At 53.1% G+C, this 22,870-nt stretch overlaps 10 protein-coding genes across 10 annotated transcripts; 5 read left to right on the plus strand and 5 right to left on the minus strand.

The window, feature by feature from the left end:
* Positions 1-311: 311 nt before the first annotated feature.
* On the minus strand, positions 312-3,980 carry TOF1 (Topoisomerase 1-associated factor 1; the record flags this gene model as incomplete). Its single annotated transcript, XM_049383897.1, has 4 exons — positions 312-1,354; positions 1,400-3,571; positions 3,618-3,849; positions 3,897-3,980. 4 exons carry the CDS (start codon positions 3,978-3,980, stop codon positions 312-314), a joined length of 3,531 nt encoding a protein of 1,176 aa, XP_049249415.1.
* A 259-nt stretch (positions 3,981-4,239) lies between these two features.
* Positions 4,240-5,250, plus strand: J4E84_001265 (uncharacterized protein; the record flags this gene model as incomplete). The annotated part of the gene is made up of 2 exons (XM_049383898.1): positions 4,240-4,371; positions 4,420-5,250. The coding sequence occupies 2 exons, from the start codon at positions 4,240-4,242 to the stop codon at positions 5,248-5,250; spliced, it is 963 nt and encodes a 320-aa protein (XP_049249416.1).
* Positions 5,251-5,384: 134 nt separating this feature from the next.
* J4E84_001266 (uncharacterized protein) lies at positions 5,385-6,197 on the minus strand (the record flags this gene model as incomplete). Its single annotated transcript, XM_049383899.1, has 1 exon — positions 5,385-6,197. One exon carries the CDS (start codon positions 6,195-6,197, stop codon positions 5,385-5,387), a length of 813 nt encoding a protein of 270 aa, XP_049249417.1.
* A 706-nt stretch (positions 6,198-6,903) lies between these two features.
* On the minus strand, positions 6,904-7,642 carry J4E84_001267 (uncharacterized protein; the record flags this gene model as incomplete). The annotated part of the gene is made up of 2 exons (XM_049383900.1): positions 6,904-7,406; positions 7,618-7,642. The coding sequence occupies 2 exons, from the start codon at positions 7,640-7,642 to the stop codon at positions 6,904-6,906; spliced, it is 528 nt and encodes a 175-aa protein (XP_049249418.1).
* A 197-nt stretch (positions 7,643-7,839) lies between these two features.
* On the minus strand, positions 7,840-9,439 carry J4E84_001268 (uncharacterized protein; the record flags this gene model as incomplete). The annotated part of the gene is made up of 3 exons (XM_049383901.1): positions 7,840-8,210; positions 8,381-8,920; positions 8,974-9,439. The coding sequence occupies 3 exons, from the start codon at positions 9,437-9,439 to the stop codon at positions 7,840-7,842; spliced, it is 1,377 nt and encodes a 458-aa protein (XP_049249419.1).
* A 1,181-nt stretch (positions 9,440-10,620) lies between these two features.
* Positions 10,621-11,833, plus strand: J4E84_001269 (uncharacterized protein; the record flags this gene model as incomplete). Its single annotated transcript, XM_049383902.1, has 3 exons — positions 10,621-10,657; positions 10,707-10,953; positions 11,002-11,833. The coding sequence occupies 3 exons, from the start codon at positions 10,621-10,623 to the stop codon at positions 11,831-11,833; spliced, it is 1,116 nt and encodes a 371-aa protein (XP_049249420.1).
* A 1,287-nt stretch (positions 11,834-13,120) lies between these two features.
* Positions 13,121-13,470, plus strand: J4E84_001270 (uncharacterized protein; the record flags this gene model as incomplete). Its single annotated transcript, XM_049383903.1, has 2 exons — positions 13,121-13,268; positions 13,316-13,470. 2 exons carry the CDS (start codon positions 13,121-13,123, stop codon positions 13,468-13,470), a joined length of 303 nt encoding a protein of 100 aa, XP_049249421.1.
* A 674-nt stretch (positions 13,471-14,144) lies between these two features.
* J4E84_001271 (uncharacterized protein) lies at positions 14,145-16,218 on the plus strand (the record flags this gene model as incomplete). The annotated part of the gene is made up of 2 exons (XM_049383904.1): positions 14,145-14,181; positions 14,300-16,218. 2 exons carry the CDS (start codon positions 14,145-14,147, stop codon positions 16,216-16,218), a joined length of 1,956 nt encoding a protein of 651 aa, XP_049249422.1.
* A 418-nt stretch (positions 16,219-16,636) lies between these two features.
* Positions 16,637-17,838, minus strand: J4E84_001272 (uncharacterized protein; the record flags this gene model as incomplete). Its single annotated transcript, XM_049383905.1, has 5 exons — positions 16,637-16,670; positions 16,722-17,311; positions 17,375-17,531; positions 17,581-17,716; positions 17,820-17,838. 5 exons carry the CDS (start codon positions 17,836-17,838, stop codon positions 16,637-16,639), a joined length of 936 nt encoding a protein of 311 aa, XP_049249423.1.
* A 352-nt stretch (positions 17,839-18,190) lies between these two features.
* On the plus strand, positions 18,191-21,184 carry J4E84_001273 (uncharacterized protein; the record flags this gene model as incomplete). The annotated part of the gene is made up of 1 exon (XM_049383906.1): positions 18,191-21,184. The coding sequence occupies one exon, from the start codon at positions 18,191-18,193 to the stop codon at positions 21,182-21,184; it is 2,994 nt and encodes a 997-aa protein (XP_049249424.1).
* Positions 21,185-22,870: the final 1,686 nt, after the last annotated feature.

Genomic DNA, 22,870 nt, shown 5'->3' on the forward strand with positions numbered 1-22,870 from the left:
ACAGGAAAGAGCAACTGCAAACGCCCCCAAACTGCAATCGTGTGGGCTCTTGGCGTAGAGCCGCCCATATGCTTGACACTCTCCGCGCGTCTCTAGTCAACAGACGTCTGCATCGGAGTTTGCATCCTCTGTTCGACCAACCTGAATTTGTCCCGCACCTGACTGATACCACGGGATGAACAAATCATGACGATATTGAAACAACAAGACAATGGGTATTCAAACATTGAAAAGCACAAACCTAAGACACCATGCTATGCTATGCAACCCTTCCCCCCAGACCACGCCGAAAATGTTGTTACACACACATATTACTCCGAGTCACTGTCAACAATAAAGCCAGCCCTCATATTACGGGCCGCTGCCGGTCTACGCGCTACCGGTGCATCGTCGTCATCATCGTCATCTGAATCTGCGTCTGGCATTGTAGCATCCGTGCTCTTTGTCGCAGCATCACTTGCTGGTTTTCTGGGCGTATCCGCGTCACTAAGTGCTGCTGTTGCCCCAGCGTTCTGGGATGAAAGCGGCGTATCTGTAGTTTCCTCCTCGTCCTCATCGTCGTCCTCATTGCCATCAACCACGGAAGGAGCCTGACTGCTCTCTGCATCTTCCATATCGTCGTCACTATCGGCGAATGGCGCTTTCCGTTTCGGTGGACTCTTTCTCCTCTTGCTCTTCTTCGCCGGTGCATCGGCTTTGCGCTTCTTAGATGCGATTGGCTCCACGGTTCCAAGTACAAGCGACTTCTTGAAGACCTTCATGTTTTCCTCGCGGATCGCCTGTTCTCGCGCGAAGAAGGCGGCATCTTTCTCAGCGTCCCAGTCCTCGTCGTCTGAGTCATGCACATACATGGTACTCAATGCCTTGGCTTGCTTCTCGATTTCCTTCTTGCGACGTGCCTCGGCTCTGCGGTCTTTCTCTTCGTCGTCAAGCTCCACAGGACTATTCCTTCGGCGTCGTCGCTTCAGTGTCTTGCGAGGGGCGTCTGCATCTCTCTCGGTGGGACCACCCTTGGCGTACTCTCCGTGGTCCTCTTCCTCGTCGCGGTCTATGCCGTCAGAGTCATCGTCAAACTCGGCCCGACGAGTGGAACGTCGAGCTGCTGCAGCCTTGCTACGAAGCAAGTCTTCTGGCGCTTTGCCGTCCTCATATGTTGGGGGATCGAACTCATACTTGCGAATGAGATCGATGGCTTCTTGCAATTGCGTTGAAGTAAGTGATGCAGGTATGATCCATGAAGCGTCCGGATCGTGGTGTTCTCCTAACCTCTCGAAGCCGACCAGGTTCATGAGCAGTCGTAGTTTGTTGTCTTTGAACATAGCGACGCGACGTTCTTCAGTATCGTACTTGATGACTAGGCTCGGTTAGCAAACTTCCTCAAAGCGAGAGGGATACCTACAGATCGATGGCGGCTTCGAGGTTTCAGGGTCTGAATTCTCAGGTGCCTCGCCTTCTGGACGCTCCTCTACGTCACCCACCAACGCCTTTTGTGCTTCAGCTGCCTCTTCCCACGCCTTGCGCTCTTCAGCTGCCGATGTAAGCACATCGCGTACCCAGCGGAGAGCATCCGACTTTGACTGATTAACAAGAACACCAACAGCGACACCAATCTGATCGGGTAGCTCCATTCCAGGTTTGACCTCAAGCTCTGCCGGAGCTCGTGGCGCTCGAGTGTGTATCTCGCGATCATATCCGTGCTCAAGGAAGAAGATGGTTGCAGGGATCTTGTCAAACAGCATCTCGACTACCAGCTCTGGCCTCTCTTGTACTCTCTTTACAACCTGCCTGAAGAAGTGTTTGACAAAATCATCCCACTCTCTGTAAGCTGGCGACTCTGGATCAAGACCGCCTGGACCTTTCATCATCTTGTTGAAAAGCGCCAGGATGTCCACCCTGCACAGCAAGACACCAAGCTCCATCTTGAAAGCGACGCGATGGAAGAAGCGATGCGCACGCTTGAGCTGCTCGGTATCGAGGTCGCTGAAGTACTTGGCAAAGGCAACGAACGTGTTAACGCTACTTTGGTTCACGAACTTTGCCGAGAATTTCATGAAATCGAACTTGCGTTCAGAAACCGTCTTTTGGGCTTGTTGGAGGTCTTCAGTCTCAGAGACGTTGCCCTCTTCCTCTCCATCTTCGCCCTGCTTTTCAGCCTTCTTCTTCTTGATCTTTCGGGCTCGACGTTTCGATCGAATTTGCATGTCAACGTTCTGCTTCGCATAGCGCTCGAGCATCCGCAGGAAGACATGAGAAAGCTCTGTAACTGCATCAAGGTAGCCAAAGCCTTGATCTTTGTATGACCTCAGGATCATGACTATTCGGTCGTGTGTTGACTCTTCATAGAAGATACGGTTTTGGATGTTCTCGGCAATCTCTTGGTCTTCCTCAAGGCCTGACTCGGACATCTCATGCACGGTGAGCAAGATTTGCGTGAAGCATTTCAGCCCAGCGTTAAGGTCTCGCCATGCCTTCTCATCTTGACTCTTCTGCATGAAGCGGTTGAGTAGAATGAAGGTCTCCTGATTCATGACTTCGGCTACTAGTCCGTAGCTCTCATCCTCAGCAGACGGAACTTCAGGACTCTTAGGGTCTGCGGCCCTCTCCTTCATCGTTCGCCGCCGTGCGCACTCTGCTCGTAGGAACCATGATACGAGGTAGAAGAATTGTCTGGAGTGTCGTGTTTCCACACGCTCCGTTTCGCGCTCGATAGCTTTCCGCAAATGCAGGAATAGAGGGTTGAAGGACGAGTCCAGGAACTCCTCGACGAACGCTTTGATATGTTTCCGCGCAGAAGAGGTCAGTGGCACCGGGAGATCGAACTCCTCTCTCTCTTCATCGCCGGCTTGCTTCTTTCCGGGACGGCGGGGTTTATTCCACTTCTTTGTATCGTCCATCTTCTGCATGCTAGCCTGCGCCTTTCCTAGCACATCTTGCCCAGATATAGTTGTGACTTTCTCGTCGTCCCGCTTCATCCAGATCATCGTTCCGAATCGGTTATGCCGGGTTGGTGCATTGCGAGCGTACCCTGCAAGCATGGCCTTTTCCTTCTGGATCAAGCCCTTGAGCTCGTCCGTGTTCTTAATGTTGAGCTTCTTGTCTTCCATGAACAGCTTCTCAGCATCGATGCCCTTGAGGAGGAAGAACAAGATTTCGAGAATAACAACATCCTGGGTGACAAAGTCCTCCCCGATACTAGACGCTATACTCAGAATCACCTGAAATATGTCCTGCTCGTGGAAGGTGTCAATCGTTGCAGATCGGGAGACTTCAGCTTCGTCGGTGTCCATGTGTGCATTGTTCGGGGGAGCGAGCATGGCGATGTTGCGTATGAAGTATAGCGCGATTCGGATGATACCCTCGTCTCGTGGTGTGCGTTCTCGGAGGGGTACGGCCATAGAAGGGAGCGCGATCTTGACAGCAGTCTGCAGCGTTCTGTCTCGATCGAATTGCAGAATAGCACGTTTGTAGCCAATTTGGGCGAGCCCGATATAAGGCCCATGTCGGTGGTGGTTTACGGTCGCTTCGGTGGGGTCGATCTCGTTGGGCCAAGTCAAGGGCACGAGAAGTTCCACTGCGGTCGTCAGTACAGTCTCAAAAGTCAAAGTGCATGCTCTCACATGTCGCAACCGCAATCTTGTGCTTCCAGGTGCTTTCCATGACAGTTGGTGATATCTTGGCCAGTATCTCAAGCAAGTCGCCCTTTACGAGGTTTGCTTCGGCCATGCATCGTGCTACATCGCGTCGGTTGTACTGCCCGTCGGCGAACTTGAGCCATTTCCGTAGGTCCTTGAGACAGAGCAGGGCGTCGTGTCCGAGTGCATACGTGCCGTCATCGCCAATACCACCGAGCTGATTGTGTGTCAGTAGCCATTGTGACAGTGGAAGGGGATACATACAGCAGATATTAGACTAGAGACGTGAGCGCGAACTTCTGGGTTCACAGTGTCCTGCGCCCAATCGTCCAGCGTTGTCTGAGCCATTGTCGTGGTTGATGCTCAGATTGCCCGCCCGTGTCGCGATGGCCCAAAAGACGCGTCGACGCGTAAAGTGCCACAAGCGGGACAAACCGCGCAAACCCGCCAAGCCAGGGCTGATCCTCGCGCCTTCCCGCCGCCAGGCAACGTCATGCCTCGGCTAGCCCGCCGCGGTTCTCATCGGCCTGGGAAATGTCATTCTGCATCACATGTTGATCGTGCATCTTCCACAATTTGCTTGCAGTCCTTCGAGTAATCGCACACGATGTTTTCCGTAGCCTCAAAACAAGTCGCTCGTTGCGCTGTACGGCAGCAATGCCGTGCCTTCAGCTCAACTCCCTCTGTCGGTGCTGCTGCTGAGGTCAAGAAGCTTGGTGTTATTGGAGCAGGCCAGATGGTACGGATCAATGCACCAACCCTACAGCTGTCAATCTAACATGTTCAGGGCCTCGGAATAGCTCTCGTAGCAGCACAGAGGGCCTCAGTACCGGTCCGGTTGATTGACAACTCCCAAGCATCAATCGACAAAGGTCTGAAGTTTGCGGACAAGCTCCTCGAAAAGGATGTCGGAAAGGGCAGAATCTCGAAAGATGACGCCGCAGCGGCAAGAGAGCGATTGACTTCCAGCACATCAATGGACGATCTGTCAGACGTCGACTTCGTTATCGAGGCCGTACCAGAGATCCCAGACCTAAAGCACAAGATCTTTTCGCAACTCGCGCAAATCTGCCCATCGCACGCCATCCTAGCCACCAACACCTCGTCCATATCGATTACCAAGATCGCGGCGAGCACTACCACCGACCCAACAGATCTCTCGGCTTCATCGCGCGTCATCAGCACACACTTCATGAACCCAGTACCCATCCAGAAGGGCGTCGAGATCATCACCGGCCTCCAGACCTCGCAAGCTACCGTCGAAACCGCAATCGCCTTTTGCGAGAAGATGGGAAAGATACCGTCCAAGTCCGCCGACAGCCCCGGTTTCCTCGCAAACCGTATCCTCATGCCGTACATCAACGAGGCTGTCATTTGCCTTGAGACGGGTGTAGGTGCCAAGGAGGACATTGACAGCATCATGAAGAACGGAACGAATGTACCCATGGGCCCACTGCAACTAGCAGACTTCATCGGCATTGACACTTGCCTGGCGATCATGCAGGTTTTGTACCACGACACGGGTGATTCCAAGTACAGGCCCGCAGTGCTGCTCAAGAAGATGGTCGATGCAGGCTGGCTAGGAAAGAAGAGTGGTAAAGGATTTTATGATTACTAGAAGAAAGAATATGAAATCGCAGACACTATCGCACACTATCGCATACCCGTGTTCCTAAGTCATGCCCTGCAACCCGTCGCGCCCATGACATAGCCTGAAGGTGCTCTCCACTAAATCCCATAAGCTCACACCCCCTACCCTACTAACCATCGAACATCATCCTCCGAGAAGTCACCCATATGATCACCCATATTTGGGATCCCTGTCTTCATCGAAGGTCCACCGTTAATCTCCATCTCATCCTCATCGTGCGCACCCATCAGCGGCACCGCCGCTCTCGCCAAACACATAAGCTCACGCTCCATCTCCTCCTCCTCTTCCCTTCCAGTACAAACAGCCCAAGTCCCCTTCCCCCACAACTTCTCCTTCAACCAAGCCATCTTCCCCCTCTTCACCTCATCCTCTTCCATCTCCGCCTTCAACCCAGTCCCAAACTCCAGCTCGCCCCTCTCCCCTCTCTCTTCATCCTCCATCTCCACGCCACTGAGTCCCAAATCACCCATGTCTTCACACTTGTGGATGAGCGGCGTGACACCCAGTTTCACCAACTCCAAAAAGTGGGAGTTGCGCATGTTATTTCTGGCTTTCTGCGCGCTGGGGAAATAGTAGGTTTTATTGGCGGGGGTGCGGAGTTGTGCTCGCGTTCTGAAATGTTGGAAGAAGGGCTTCTTCTTCTTCTGCGCGGCGCTGGTGTTTGGCGGCGGCTGTGGGAGTGATTGGGGTGTTGGGAGGTATTGGGTTTTGGCATGGTTTTGCGTGGGTGGGTGGATGGTGAGACGGCATCCACGCTTGGGCTTCTTTGGCGATGGTGTTTTGGGGGGGTGGATGATTAGCCGGCATTTAGGTTTGGGCTTCGCGGCTGATGGTGTGGTGGGTGGTGATGCTTCCTCGCCCATTTGAGCAGGCGAATTTGCGACCATGCGGTCGGGTGAGAGGAAATGCTTCATGATGCTTGATTTTACGGTTTTGTGTTGGTGTTAGATGGTTTAGTTGGGATTCAACTTTCTTTGCGGAATTTTGTTGCGGAGGTTTGGTGTGATGGTATGGTCTTTGGAAGTGGACATGGACATGATTTATTTATACTGCTAGCTCGGTATAAAATATGTGAGCGCGCATGGAAACCAAAGTGCGCACATGGTAAGCAGATCTAGTCATAGCAGTACCATAGTTGCATTGCTGAGATATTACATTTATTGCCATATACATCCTACATCACTGGCCGAGAACCTCGAAGTGGAAACTCACGTACAACAATATCTGGTACTATAGATGCGTCGCACGGACACTGCGCCTATCTGTCATACACGATTTTTATCACTGGTCACAAATGTCAAGGTGGACCCTTATGTGTAATCAAGTACCATAGTTGCCTTGACTAGTCTACATTTTTCTACCCTAACACCGCCAATAAGCCAAACCCTTAAAACAATCGCAATACTTCCCAGCCGCAATCGTCGCAGTCACTGAGCCCAAACGCCGTACTCCTCAAAACAAATGCCGCAGTCCCCAACCCAATGTCGTAATATGCTCGCCTCGGAGCCCATCACCGCACCCTGACTCATTCATCACACTCCACCCTGCCCAGTGGACTCAGCAAACTGACCCGTTGTCGCCTTGCTCCAATCAGGCAGAATTGTTGTCTTTGCCTTGGCGTTACTTCTGAATCTCCTCGACCTTGAGATCCGAAACAAATGTCGACTTGCGCTTGAGATTTTTGCGGTCACGAGGTTTTCCATTTGACGAGAAAGCTTCCTTCGCTAATTTTTTGGCGTACGCACTTTCGGTGATCTTCCTGTTTGGCTCCAAAAGTGTGGCAATTCTGACTTCTTCGCGGTGCTCGGCTTGTATTTGACTGAGTGGCTTTGGCAGCTTTTGTTCCGGTTGAAGTGGGAGCGTTGCCAGTAAAGCGTCCACTCGGGCGGATCTGTTGATTGGCGGTCTGATGATTTCGCTTGACGGTGCTGCAGTTCCGTCGGTGTAATGCCTCATAAGCTTATTGTTGTAGGCAGCGTTGATCTCTTTCAGCTGAGGCGGGGGCCTTTGAAGATTGGGTACCCAGCGTTTTGCAGCGGCTTTTTGGATCTTGAGCTTGCGCTCTTCCTCTTTGGAGATGTCTCGCTGAGGGATTTCGAGCTTCAGACCCATTGTATACTTGTCTGGTGATGATGGTGTAAGGAAAAAACTGAACACCCTGCAGTCTACGTTGACGTTGTGTCACCCACTTTGCACGCTTTTGACTTGATGTAGTCTGCAGACCTGTTCGGGTTTCCCTATGTGTGAGGTGGGTGTCTCGCTTGGTGAGGCGCCGCGGGAGAGGTAAGTAAGTGATGTAGTGAACCTCGAGCCTAGACACTGTGAGTAGGATACTAGGAGTCTTGTACCAATATTGCATTGTGAGTCATTTACAAGATGTGAGCGTTGGGTGACTGAAGTGTCCAGGCATCGAGGTGAAGTTTGTAAGCATACCTAGATATAATGAAAATCTACATCGTGACCACCCGCGACCTATACATCCCTGGCATGCTGCAGGCTCCTACATTGCGATCGTAGGACATGATTTTCGTATGCCGATGGGGATATCTTTCACCACTACTCCTCCTCACTCTCATCCTCGTCTCTCACCTTCTCGCAGCCACAAGGCCACAAGTGAGCGACGGCATAGCCAGGATATTTCTTCGTGAACTCATCGTACCAGATTTGCCATGCATCCCATGTATCCTTAGTCTCAAGGTCGATTGTTATCCCCTGGTTCGGCTTTGGATAGTGTGGAAACTGCTCGTAGAGCGTGCTGCGGAAGTTCTTGAACTCCGACCACTTGAGATAGTCGTCTGGTTCAAACTGATGGCCCAGGCCCGTGCGCCGGTCGTTATCGGCTTGAAAGTCGCCTTTGCGTCCGTGGTTTCCTTCTTTCAGATATGGGACGGCAGGAGATTGGTGGTGCTTGGTAGCGCGATGTGGTACTAGGTAGCGTGTTAGCCAGGTGTGCTGTATGGAGCAAGCGGAGTAAACAGCCGAGGAAATGGTATGTTTCGACCATCCCAGGGGGTGTTCAGATGACTGTAAGGAAGTGTGCAGCGAATGGAACGACCCACATTGCATCAGGAGTATCCAAAGAAAAGCTGTTACTTACTTGTGGTCTCATGGAAGTACGTCTCGCCCTTGCGATAACCTTTGCCAGATGTCGCTGTGAGCACGCGATCCTCATTACGTCCGCGAATAATTATCGAAGAGCGGTCGGGATCCAAAGGATTCATGCCAGTGGCCTGCATGAAAGCATCTTGGCGGGACCCTTTGGCGTTATATAGCGATGTTTGCCTTTCCGTTTGCGAAAGCGTTGGTATGGTGTAGTCGAATAGGGTGCCTGTGAACTCATCCTCAGCCGAATGTCCGGTATTTGTAGCAGCCATGTTTGTTAGTGCGTCACGCTTCTGAAGCTTTGCGTGTGGCCGACCGTCCGGTGGCTCATCAGGTGCGCTCCTCTTCCGGTGACTAGATTGACGGGAGGTACTACTGTCTTTGATTGTAATTGGCGAGTCATGTTTTTTGTTGACGGGTGTAGAGGGTGTATTCGCATGTATTGGTGTTCTCACACTGGAAGATGTCGGGGTGGTGGGGGCCAGGAAGGAGACGGCGTCATCAGTATCATCGGCTTCTTCTTCTTCATCTGCGACTTAGACTGTCAGTATACCTGCGCGCATTCAATACGATGGGAAAGAAACCTACTAGATAATGTCGACTTCGGATTGCGTCCAAGAGCAAGTGTCTCCTTCTCTTCGATCCAGTTCGCGAGCCTTGATTTCGCTAGTCCCTCGTCCTTCAGCTCTTGCCTCTTCTCCGCGCCTGCATACTGCTCTACAATGTCAAGTAAGTCGTCCACGCTGTACTTGAGCAGACCCTTGGATAGGCGAGCATACTGCCTCTTTTTGTTGCCTAAGCCGTCTTTATTGTACAACGGGATTTTCAAGCCGTTCGCCTCGTAGAACCTAGCCCCAGAAGCCCGCGTCGGGGTGGAAGGTGTAGCTGGGGTCGCACTTTTTGCCCTTGCCCTCGCAGTACTCTTCTGCTTTGGAGGACTGCTCGCGTGGGATTCAGGAGCTTTTTTCTTACCCTTTCCTTTGCCTTTCCTCGGCGTAGCCAAAGTCATGGCGCGCGCGACTTCATTGTCGTCGATAATGTTCGTTCGGTCCATGGTATCGCTGAGTTAGACGGTGGCTGCAATCGCTATAGACATGCGAGAGTTTCGAGGAGGTAGAACGAGAAATTGAGCAGTGTGAGATTGGTGGAGAGGCGGAAATCTGCGTTTGTCTTGGACTGCATTCACAATGAGGTGAAGGTCGTGATTACACCGCAAGAAAGTCTGAGCTCCGCACAGTACACACCTTCACTCTCGAACCGACCAAATACCGCGCGCTCATAGTGCCCCTGAACAACCAATGAGCGGGTGTTCATATGAGGAAGCGTGCAGTATTCTAACTGGCCGGGCACAGAGCAGTCGCCTTATGTGGGCCATCCGAGTACAAAGCGATTGATAGACGTGACCAAACGGTGATCATGAAAGCTGGCAAAACTACAAAGAAATCGCTCTGACACAGTGCGACGATTAAAAATACCGAAAGTCGAAGTACACACTCCCAAAGTGTGTAACGATATTCTGAAGCTCGGGCAGCTTGCATGCTGTCGCATGTCGAATGTCAGCCTTGGCTTGAGTGTATCGCAACCATGGTTCTCGGTAGCTTGCGTGATAATCTGCTCTTTTTCTCGTGTTGTCTGCCATGTCCTTCAGGGCACATTACGTCGAGGTATTGACAGAACATGGGATGAGCACCATGTATCCACGCTCTTTTTTCACTGACACTATGTTTGTTCTGCCCTACCTGCTGAGTCCAAGTATTGCAGATGCTCCGCGGCGGGCGAAGTAATTCAAGTTTCCAAGGAGAAGAAGTAAGGGATAATACAGTGATCGAAATATGGAGCAGTGGCATAAGTTAGTGTACAGACTCTGCTGATTTGGCCACAGCGTCTGATGCGTCATCGCAGTACCGTGTTTGTCGGTGGAGGCTGACCGTTCTCCCGTGGACATACTGCCGATGTAGTGTAGATGACCAGCATCGCCCGTATTCATAACCATAGACCAGGGCATGTTGCGATGGAAAGTCATAATCTGGAGTTGGGACGTCTCGCATCGCAGAGTCGAAGTTGGCAAAGAGTTGCGGTCGGCGTGCCACGTGAGACGAGGCGGAACCGACCGCCGATCTAAAGGAGCCGAGGCATACCCGCCTCCAGCTTTCGGATCGTCATTTCGCGACTCTCCAGTTCCATCACCAACTTCAACCTGCGCGTGCTACTGGCATTGCGTATCGTGCAGTCAATATGGTCCGCGAGGATATAATACAGTCGGCGGTGTCTTGTAGGTTGACGCACGACACGTTCTACGCGACGACACTAACAGCCGCCAGTCCTCCAGGACCCGTCCGTTGCCAGCGCGCCCCTTGAGAAGCGCATCGCCTTTCTCCAATCCAAGAACCTCACACAAGAAGAAGTCGATGTCTCGCTCGCGCGTGCAGCCGAAGACCCGAGTTATGCTTCATCGCCTCCACCCCAGACATCCGCAGTAGCCAGCAATGCGTACAGACCACCACCGGCAGCCCCGTATGGGAGCTATCCGCCCCAACAATACTGGCAACCGCCTCCGCCGCCTCCGGAGTAAGCATAGAGATCATCTACATCCGGCTCCGATGCTGACAGATACAGACCGCCGAAACGCGACTGGCGCGACTACTTCATCATGGCGACGGTCATGGGCGGTGTAGGGTACGGCCTCTACTTCACAGCGAAACGATACGTCCTACCCCTGATACAACCACCTACGCAACCTCAGCTGGAGCAAGACAAGGCTTCAGTCGACGAATCCTTCAAGCGCGCGTTCGATCTCCTCGAGCAACTCAACACCGACACAACCGCTCTCAAGGCATCGGAAGAGGCACGGACAACAAGACTGGATGACGCGCTTGGTGAGGTGGAGAGTGTTCTGACGAGCCTCAAGGAGTCGTCGAAGAGACAGGGAGACGACAACAGACGTATCGAGGATGACGTCCGCGGCTTGAGGGACTTGATTCCCAAGGCATTGGACTCACAGAAGGAGTCCACCGACAAGAGGCTGCAGGAGCTGTCAACTGAGCTGAAGAGCCTGAAGACGTTGATTGGCAACAGGATGAGCTCTCCGGCACCACCACGCCCACAGAGCACCTCGGGCTACTACGGACAAGCGCAGTCGCAGTCTCAGACATCCAACACAAACGGCACACCCGCTGCTTCGGCATCGACACCACAGCCGTCGTCTACTCCTGCGCCCAGTGAGCAGACCAACGGCACGAGCGCTACCGAGACCCAGACAAATGGTAGCGCAACGCCCGCGCCCACTCCCAGCCCTGCCACCGAGAAGCCGCTCCCTGCGTACGGTAGGCCCTCGCCGGGACGCGCTGCTATCCCAGCATGGCAGATGGCTGCCGCGAAGAAGACCGAGGAGGCGAAGAAGGACACGAGCGAGAGCGGAACTGCGGTCGATGCCGGCGCCAGTGCGTAGAATGATCGTCGCTGTATTATCTGAGAAACGGTGTGCATCTTTGGCGTAGTTATTCTGCTATGTATTATTTGGATAGGGACAAACTCATGGTTACGCTTTGAAAATCATAATCTCTGTGGATTGCAATGTAACGCCTTGGGAATGCTACGTCTCAGTTGCGACGATGGATTATCCTGTAATAGGCTAGGGTTCTGCGTATATTCACCCTTGGCATACCTAGAGGACGACTGCGCGTGTCCGTAATATCAGCGCCCCAGTTATCGCTAAGAGAGAATGCATGTGCATCTCAAATGCGATGATGTGGTTGCTCAATTGCTCGTATCCCTACCCCTAACGCAGGCTAAGTCGCTTCCGGGCCAACGTGATGTCGTGACGTCGCGATGTCGCGTTTCGCGTCAATGCTCCCACCTAACGTCGACCAGCCATCTCAAAACAAACTTCCAGCCTCCAGCGTCATCGACATCGCACAGAATCCGATATCTCATGCACGATCGATCTCGCCAATCTGTAGCTCAGACAAGAGGCTCCACACTCCCCTGACGCTACGCTTGTGTTGACGTCGACTGTCACCCTCTTTCGGCTGCAGGTGCGATGCTAGCCCTGGGTCCATGGGCTGTCGTGCTGTCCCTTGCATGACGGGTGTCCAGTCCCCGTAGCTTTGTGGAGGCATGACGCAGTCTAAGGTACGTTCTGACAGTCAATATTAACGTCTACGTAGCTTCGCATAGCATCCATCGCATCGTAGAAACACAGGCGCACTGTCAATCATGTAGAAAGAGAAAGAATTGTGAAGGGCTGCATTGCATTCGTTGCATTGGCCTGCAGCACCACCACCGCAGTATGACGCGGCGACTCTCACGTCTGCTAGTCATTGCATCGCATACCTCCGACAAGCGCAATCAGCTCCCGCCTCTAGGAAGGGACCCGCTTCCCGGATCGCCATATGCCTATCCCCTTTCCAGTGCACATCAATCCCATGCTGGTATGGCGCTTTGTGGAGGTCAGTATGGCATTCTGGACTATGCGGTCATACCTGTGATCGCGGTATGGGATCTAGATCGCGGCCCTGCCTCCCTATTGTTTCGAACACCATGTTGCATCAGAGGCTTGAGGGGACATGGTCGATACCATGACGTAGCATCTCTGTTCACAACGTCTACATAAGGAGGTAATCCCATCTGCTTTGTTCTACATCAACACATCATCACATCTCAATCAACTACTTTCGTCTTCAACACCACCACCAACACATCCACTACCCAAACCAACGACATCAACATCACCATCATGAGCTCCAGCGAGATCCCCAACGGCAACGCCATGGACAACGACTACAAGTCCCGTACCGGCCAGAACGAGATCCCCGTTCAGAATGACGAGGCGCCCGTTGAGGCGACCGAGTACACCAACGGTGGTGACTCTGACGCTCAGCTCGGTATGTACATCAACAGTCATAGTTGACACAACACTAACATAATGTAGAACGTGATGAGAAGGATGCTATCGACAAGAGCAACATCCTCGACGAGCGCACACGTGGTGCTACCAAGAAGTCGGGCACTTACACCGAGCCCGGTGACGAGGAGGGTCTTGGTGCTGCTGCCGATGGCTCTGACGGTACCTCTGCTACCCGATAGAATGTGATACCCTGTACGAGAAAGAGGAGGAAGTTAATAGCGTGTTTTCATCAATTTGATATCCCATTTATTTGAACCATCTTCTCATTTCCATGCTTGTGTAGTTCATATTGATTATCCTCTTTTCCGGACGCTGTTCAATGGCTATCATTAGCAGCTGAGATCTGCACGGAGCGTTGAATACCGTACGCATACCTCCCATCATAGGCGTACTATGACGAGCTCTGCAAGATGATATTTAAGCATGCTGCATTAAACCTTTCCTCGTCTTTCGCGCCTGCCTATCCTGGATGTCAGACCAGCAACGTGTTGAACCTTGCAAGCGGCCTTCTTTGTTATTGTTATATCTCGAGATGCTTTCTCCTGCTATACCCGACCAACCCAATCGAAATGTTCGCTTTCACTTTCACCACCTCACACGCAGGGTCTTCCCGCATGGTCTTAGCTCAGCTGCCGTTTGCTGTGGGGTCATATGTGGATCGAAAGTGACTTGCGATCACCACCAAACTGCCTGATGGTCATAAAGGAATAACCGTGTGATGTACCCGCGCTACTTCCGTGACTTGGTGCTGTCGCTTTCTCAATCTGCATCTGCGATTGTCGCGACGCTGTTGTGACATCACGTAACAACCCACCGCCAACGCACACGATTACCCGTTTGAGTAGGCGCAACGATGGCGGGGAGAGGAAATGCAAAGACTATCGCGAATGGTAAGTCCCTAAGTTCCGTCGAGCGAGTATGGTGTAGCGATCGCTACTTCCCGAAGTAGTCACCAAGCTTGGTCGAATCCGCTTACAGCACAAGATCTCTATACTGATCGTATCCCAGAGCGCGCAGCCCGAATTAAAGCTACCAAACAGCGGGTCTTCATCTCCGGTCTGAAGGGCGACCACACGCTCGAAACAGGCGTCGCGTACCACTACCGAGGCCATTTCATCTACGCCTATCCCGTCGGTAACACGATCGAGCCAGTGCCCTTCTCGACCAAAAAGGGCATCAACATTGTAGGGGTCGTTACAGATCAAGCACCGCTCTACGATTCCAAGAAACCTGATCTCGTTCTTGAAAGCACTGTTGCTGCTTTGCAGAGGTCTTGTGTTCACGAGTGGGAATGGCAGAAGGAGCAGGAGGAGATCAAGAAGCAAGAAACGAAGAAGGCGTTGGAAGAGGAGAAAGCTGAGGAGAAGAAGAAGGACGTCAAGGTCGAGACTGAGACTGTAAAAGGCAGCGCAAAGGACATTGATGCTGCTGCGACTCCCAAGGCAAGCGCGCAGGATCCGTTACCCAGTCAGGCTCCTTCACGTGTCCCATCCTTCACGACACTGCTAGTACCCTCACAAGTATCTTCGAACCTCGGCTCACGACCCAACTCTCGCTCTCGACCAGCACCACCTCACCGTACCTCATCCTCTTCAACCAACGTCCCACGCATCGGCACGGTCGAAGCTCCTCCCACCACTAGCGACTCTTCACAAAGCTTCTTCCCAGCAACAAGCTACACACCGCACGACCGCGGCCACTACCTCGCCTACTCCGCGCCCGGCTCCCGCAACGCCTCGGTAGACAACACACCCTTCGTCTCACGCCCCGTATCGCCAACCCACCAGCATGGTCTCAGCGTCCGCAGTGGTCAAGGCCTTACCTCACTCCGACCCATAGCGAGCACCTCACGTTTGAACCAGCTACTAGCCGCAGAAGGGATCCGGCGATCACTAAGTCCTCTCGCAGATGTTGCCGAAGCTGGAACTGGAACTGCGCCTCACCACGCTTCACAATGGCAAGAAGAAGACATGGTAGCCAACCTCTCCGTGTCACAAGGCTGGATGGATCCCTCCGACATTTCCGCTTTCGTAGAAACTGTTTCTCGTCGGCCTACTCCTTCGCCATCCCGACTCTCGTCACGCTCGCACACACCGAGTAGGTTTCGGAGTTGCAGTCCACGGGACACTTCGCCTGATGAGGGTGGTGGAAGTGGTTTGTACCTCCATGGTCTAGGTCATCCAGATGTGATTCGCGAGTCCAGGGCTCAGACTAGGGAGAATAGTCCGTTCCGTGCACCGGATTATCGGTCGAAGGAGAGTGCGGTGTATTTGAGGGGGTTGGCGCAGCGGGATTATGAGACGGGTGATACAGGCTATGAGCTGAATGCTCCGGCTAGACATGAGGGTGGTGGACAACCTGCAAGCAGTCTTCAGTCATCAAGGGCACAAACTCCCATCGGTCAAGCACCCGTCGGTTTACGTGGAGGCTCAGATCAGCAACGCGACACCACCCCCGCGTTCACCTTTCCGCCAGCCCGTGCACCAGACACATCTTCTTTCCCCGCGTTCATGGACCCTGTTCCATCTCCCAGCTACATCGTCCAGGCCGAGAAGAAGCCACTAAACACCGGTCGACCGCGCGCCGCTTCAAAAGCTCTAAACGAAGCTTACAACGCCGCGAACCCATCTTCAACACCTCGACCTATCTTCTCGTTCCCCTCGCCTGACGAGCAGACGGAAGGCAACGACACCGGTGTCGATGCCGACCGTGGTGCCGATACCGAGAACGCAGTCTTCACCGTTCGCTGTCCGATCCACTCAGAGTCGTGCAACGGTCAGGATGTAGTGCATACATACATCACAGAGCGTGCTAGGAACGGTGCTGGGTTCAAAGACTTGTTTCCGACGATCAACTGTGAGGATGGGAGGGTGATGGTGGATTGGGCGAGGATGAAGGATGAGGAGATGGAGAAGTTGAGGGCGTGATGGGAGTCAGCTAATGGGGTTAGCCGACTGCTCTGATATCCAAAGTATGGAAGGAGGGATTGATTGATGTGGTAATGGAATGGAACACATGTGCAAGGGAAAACACATTGTACAATACATACACAGACACACAAGCGAGATGAGAACTGGATAGTAGCAGGTCATGCACGGACCTCAATTCAGTATAGAAATACAGCAACGAAACAGACACCGACAACATGAGGAAACAAAGAACAACCGTTGTGATACCGACCCAAAGAAACGACCTGCTGTAACTTTTCCTTCCTCATAAACACGACGCTCTCCTGGGTATCTCTACTGTTTCAACAATACTCCCCGGTGACACCCCGCTAACGCCTCGATACGGACTGACTAGATTGTTCGGTAACGCGTGCTGCTTTTCGTGCGTGAGGCGAGCTTACTCGTCGGCTGGGACGGCCTTCTTGCGGCCCCTATACACAATTAGTCATGAACATACTGGTGTCTCGTTCGATGAAACGTACCTCTTCTGGGGGACCTTCTTAGGCGCGGGAGCTTCCTCCTCGACGTCACTATCGGCCTCAGGCTCGACCTTGGCCGCTGCGGCCTTCTTGCCTCGGGCTTTCTTGGGAGCCGGGGCATCCTCAGCCATATCCTCGTCTTCGTCTACCGGCTCTTGCTTGGGCGCAGCCTTCTTGCCGCGGGTCTTCTTGGGGGCAGGGGCCTCGTCCTCACTGTCGTTGTACTTGGGGGCGTTCTTGGTCCTACCGCTGGCACGAGCCTTCTTGGCCGGAGGAGCTGCCTCTTCCTCGTCGCCGTCTTCTTCCTCAGCGACCGCTTTCTTGGCCGGCCGACCACGCTTCTTCGGGGCGGGAGCTGGCGCATCCTCCTCCTCTTCATCCTTGACCTTCTTGGCTTTGGGACCGCGCTTCTTCGGGGCCGGCGCAGGCGCGTCCTCCTCGTCTTCGTCTTTGACGGCGTTCTTCTTGCCCTTGGCTGCGGGCTTCTTCTTAGGTTTCTCCTCCGCGTCATCGCCGTCCTCGTCGTCGGCCTTCTTGGCTTTCTTCGCTCGAGGCTTCTTAGCGCCTGGTCGGTTATATTCAACATCCTCAGGCTGACGATGATGTTAGTAAAGCTGAGTCTGAGTATTTCGTAGAGATGGTGTGAAGATACTTACATGCGTGCAGTCTGCATCTGGGATATGGCCGTTCTCTAGCGCGAACTTGACCGACTCCTGGAAGTCTGCAGGCAACTCGTCGTAGCCGTCGACCATGTCAGTGTCGCCTCCGGACACCTCGATCAGGTTCTCGATCTGCTTGGGGGTAACGCATCCCCTGGACACATCAGTAAATTTGCTGGAAGACAGATCATGGCAGACCCTACCAATGGCGGTATTGCCAGCTGACATGCTCATGAATGGTGACCTGAACCGCAAAGCGGAACTGGCCCTTTGTGATCTTTGAGCCGGCTTCTTTGCATTCCTTGACTTGACAGCCAGCGCGGTTGTTAGGGGAGACCTCTAATTTATGGTTAGTTCAGTCCGGAGTTGCGTAAAACAGTATGTATTTCATGACATAGGAAGACGGTTGGCTGCGTAGAACTTGGGTTCATTCAGTACTTACCGACGCGATAGACACCCATAGTCGCGGTATGTCAGTGTGCTGTGTGGTTGGTAGAGGTTGAGCTGCAATAATTAGCGAACACGCGCGGAGGTAGTCGCTTATGTATGCGAACGTCTTAGGCTGCGACGGTCAATGTGTCCAGCCTTGGTTCAACTGCTGGAAATGTCGCGAAATGTTTGCGCGGGTCGACGCGTGAGGTCACTGGGGGGCGCTAGTGGCAGGCAGCCTGGGAGCTCGGGCGCTGATCCCTGTCCGTCACTTTAGCGCGTCTCGGATCTGGAGAGTGCAGTTCGTCATGATCCCAGTCAGAAAAAGTCAAGACATGCCGCTGGCACGAGCATTCACCCTCACCCCTCGCCCGCCACCCCTCAATGAGCGCTGCGCATACATGTTTTCGCAGCGCCCTCTCACAGGCTTTCCGTCCGAACCCTCGTGGAATCGCTGCTCCCTGTTCCGTCGCCGCCTTCCTCGTTCCCGCCCTCGGTAGACGCTCCAAGCGCACCTTCACATCTGGGAAACGCCGCCCCGCAGACGCTCAGTCACAAACCCAGCTTTCGACGCAAGATGGGGAAGATGTGATTGTCCCAGTATATCCGCCCAAGCCCAAGGAACGCATCCACTCATGCATACCCTACCCACCTCGAGAGGCCCGTGATGATGTCAACACATGGCTTGCTGCCATTGAGCCATTCCTTCCGAACTACTTGCGGCAAGAGCCCGATGAGAACCCAGAGAAGCCGATAACGTCACTCGACCTCGCCCTTTTCATCAACAAGGCTCAGGATGCCTCTGTGGATATTCTGAGCCACCTTGGTTTGGAGGCGGGGAAATGGCCAACGGTCATCTGGATGGTCAGGAAGCTCACGGAGGATGGGAAAAGCTCGAACGACCTCACTGAGCATCTCGAGCAGTATGCAAACGCTGTGTTACAAGGAGAAGAGCACCGGCCTCTGAAAGAGCTGACTGAAGGTCCTATGCGCCTCCAACGAACCTTTCCGAATCGCAAGCTGCAGCGTACCCTAGACGCTGTAACATCCGCTCCAGAGTCGATCCGGTATCCGCATGTTTCTATTAAGCGAGCCCTGGGACAGCTGTGGAGGAGCCTAGGGCACATGATATTGTCAGCTGCGGAACAAGACCGTGGCGGACAGGAGACTGTCATGCCGCGTGTCTTGGAGATGATTGCCTACCTGCACCATCTGGGTTTCATGCCTGACTCAGTCTACACATATCGAAATCCCCTGGACAAGCATGCACTTCAACAACCTCCGACCCTTCACATGCTTTCGACCAAGATCTTGACAGCCCTGTCTGACGCCACCTGGAATGCTCACGAAGCTTCCGTCAAGACTGCCAAGGATCGCGCAAATGCCCACTACTTCCTCGGTCATGAGATACCTGGGTCCCGTTACAAGGTGCAGGTCACAGAGGTGGCTCCGGAGCTATGGCTAGAGCTTTGTTTGTGGTCGTGTTTACACGGAGGCTGGACACTTGATGGTGCTTACATCCTGGAGCAAATGGCAGCGAAGGAAGGGAACCACAGCTGGGCGCTTATCAGCTGGAGGGAGATTATGGAAGCAGAGCAACAGAAAACACCAGCACCACCAAGTCCGTGGAACTTGGTTCCGATGAGCGGGAATGCTTTGCCACGTGCTGAAGACCGCGCCCGAACCCGAAGGACTATAAGCAGCGAAGTCGTTACGGCTTTTGTCGATGGGCTTGTCAACCAGATGCGACTGGGAGTTGGAGCTCGTGGTGCTACTCCAGAGAGCCTAGTCGCTTCTATCAAGACCTTGAAGGACTTCTTAGATAGGAACAACCTAAGTCTCGGTTCCTCAGCTTGGGATTCCATCATGGTCCGGCTTATCGAGTCCGGCGGCTTCGTACCAGAGAAGCGACCCGAGCTGCTCTTGCGCATCTTCGAGCTGGCTCCAGGGTTTGGCACTGAGGTAGGCGCTGCCAACGCGTCTGCTTCGTCAAGTACTGAAGTACCCTACTTTTTTGAGCCAACCACTATCCCACTCAGCATGTTGCATCGGGCCATGCATGCTTTTATCAACAACGGTGACGTTCAGGGAGCATTGACGACATTGTCCATGCTTCAACAACATACAGATGACAACAAACAAAAGTCTGTACACGAGTTCTTCGAAACCCTTCAAAATAGTCCGCAGCTACGACCAGACGAGCCGTTCACAAGTCATCTTCCGCCGGTTGAGTTCCCAGCTTTCGAGAACAAGATTCCTATACCTCTCCTCGCGCGGTTGCTGGATCTAGTTACCGAGTCGAAGATGTACGACGTGGGCCGTTGGTTGCTGTTTTCCGATGATCTGGACGGTCCTATTATCGGTCGCGAGTTGCACAGTCATCGCAACATGTCCGCATCCGTTGTTCGCTTTGGCACAATGGCTGGAGAAAACGATCTCGTCTTGGACGTGATCAAAAGCGCTGGAACTTGGAACGAGAAGCACAAGCAGCAGCGTATGCCGGCTGAAATCTTGGTAGCCTTGCTGTGTTCTCAGATCAAGCTTCAGAACTGGGATACCATCAGAGGCATGCAAAAGTATGTGGAAGAGGCATCTACGTTCAGGCCGCGATCTATCATCATCTCAAGCTTTGCTGCAGAACTTCTTCGAACCTCAAATGGTCCCCACGAAGCAAAGACACGTGCTCAGGACTGCTTCACTGGACTGCTGTTTGCATGGGAACAGATGATACTCAGCAACATCCGCGAGGAACTGTACTGCACACTGTCCATACTATCAACTGTAGATGATGAGTGGAAAGATTACTGCGCCCGGTTCCTCTCATTCTCATCCCGTCAAGCGGTCAATCTTTCCACAGATGACTTCAACCGCATACTAAGCGGTGTGCTCGACGGATACGGCAGTGCCAAGGGCAAAGAGATCGTCGAGATATGGTGTCACCAGTCACGCGAAGTTTTCTCGCCCTACAGAGCGCCTGGTGGATTACCCACAATGCCACAATATCGCGTCACCAAGAGCAAAGAATACGAAGATCGACCAGAAGACATTGAGATTGTCCAGGATGGTGGCGCCACGCTCATCCTACAGGGGCGAATCCACCCTAACCGACAGACGATCTGGGCCATCATTCGGAAGGTCCAAAACGAGGTGGAGCTCGAGGAAAGACGTGGCAAGGGGTTATCAGAGGCCACGCGTGCAGAACTGCACGATACGCTCAAGTGGGCTGCGCAGATGCTCTACAATCTGGGCTTCGATCACGAAGATATCATTCGTGGTCTAGGCAATCTCGCACCGCTTGCCAAGCTTGAGGCTCCTGCCTCGCCTAGAGATATCTTCAACATCGAAGGCGCCGAGCCGGCACTGGGAGAGAACACGTGAGCTGCTTACTGCCGCATTGTCCAATCGCAACTGCACCGTAACCGGCTCACTTGTCCTTCCAGGGACAGAGAGCAGCTAGACGTTTGAAGTCCGCTATTTCGGCCACTTGCATATAGCCTACCGGACTCTTGTACATACATACTACATACATTTGCGTAATGCTACCTCGAAGAAGAAAGGGCCCGAAGACGATGACATCTAAAAGTATGGGGACCCCTTGTCGATTTACCCCGTTGAAGAAAGTGAAGATATGTTGCGCGTGATCCAGATTTTCCGACCACAAACCCTGAGTGTGTTCGTCGCTTCTAGGCTCCACCGGTACTCCACCCTGTACCAAGCAAAGCCATGTCAACGGCGGCTCGGCCAGACCGACCTTTGGGCATCTGCTGGTTTGACCGACAACGTTGCAATCAACAACCCAACAAAAGTAAATGTTGTCTTTTGATAACGGGCCTCTCTGCACCTACGAAAATCGACTAGATGGTGTGCCGCTGCAATAGCTAGCGTCTGGGTTATACTTGGGTGGTTAGACCAATTAAAAACCTGCTTTGCATGTATGTACTCCGTATGTAGGTGTCCGCGGGCCAATGAGGAGCGCCCGACAGCCAATAGAAGTATATGCACATATGACATGTTGAAGATCGTGCAGTAAGCTCGAGAAAGAAAGTCTAGGGTGGGTGGGGGAGGCAGCCGGGAGGTGTGGAGGCGGTGGAAGTCTCTTCTCTACATGTCTTCTGTATTCGGGCGTAAGCTCACAGTAGAACTTGGGCGTACCCAAGCATGTACATGAAGTTTGACATATTATGTAATGGTCGTAATTATCGTCGTCCGCAACCACACGGTGCAGCCTTGACACCTACAAAGTTTGGATGTACGTGGATGCTAACAAGATATTTACTCTTCAGGTACATGCGCGGACGCTCAATAGCCAATGAAGAGCATATGCACATGTGACTTGTCGAAGATCTGGGTATTGAATCCTGGCTCCGGGCTCGAAGAAACTCGACCCAACCGGAACGCAGTGGATCGGCCCACCAATGCACCCCGAGCAAGGTAAAGCTCAGCCTCACAAAAAAAAAGTTGACGCAAAAGTTAACGCAAGGTGTCCAAAACAAACAAAGCGGTTCAGCGGAGAAGGCTCCATAGTCATTGCACGGAAGATGAAGATCAGAGCAAGCCCTGGAGGCAATTAATTCACATGTGCGATACACAGACGACCGTCTCAGGGACAGACACCTGCATTGTGACAAGCAGGAGCGGCCCGCAAGTTGCTGTACCTTTACTGTTTGAGGCGCCGGCTACGTTTGCACCTCTTCACCGCTTCTTTGCCAGCGGGCGCCAACGTCAATACCAGCCCAGTGCGTATCGATATGGGTGCATCTGGAGGGGCACAATGCCGGGCGACGTCAAGCGTACTCCAGTTTTGGCAGATCACGATCGCATCGCGAGGTCGGGGTCGCGTAGGCGCAAATTTCGAGTTGATGGGTTTGCTAGGGCGGATATTAAAGATGACGATGCAAGGAGAAGACGGGCAGCGGTAATCTACTCTCTGCGTCGTGCTGTTCGTCGCAGCATGTGCAAACCCGGGGCCTGCGTCTTACAGCCAACCAATAGGCTGAAGCCGTTACCGTGTATTAGCCCCGTGTTGCCTCATCGCTGCACGCACTGCGCACGTCCAAGTTAGTT

The sequence above is a fragment of the Alternaria hordeiaustralica genome (genome assembly GCF_023758085.1).
Source record: "Alternaria hordeiaustralica strain BMP 2776 chromosome Unknown scaffold_1, whole genome shotgun sequence".
NCBI lineage: Eukaryota > Fungi > Ascomycota > Dothideomycetes > Pleosporales > Pleosporaceae > Alternaria > Alternaria hordeiaustralica.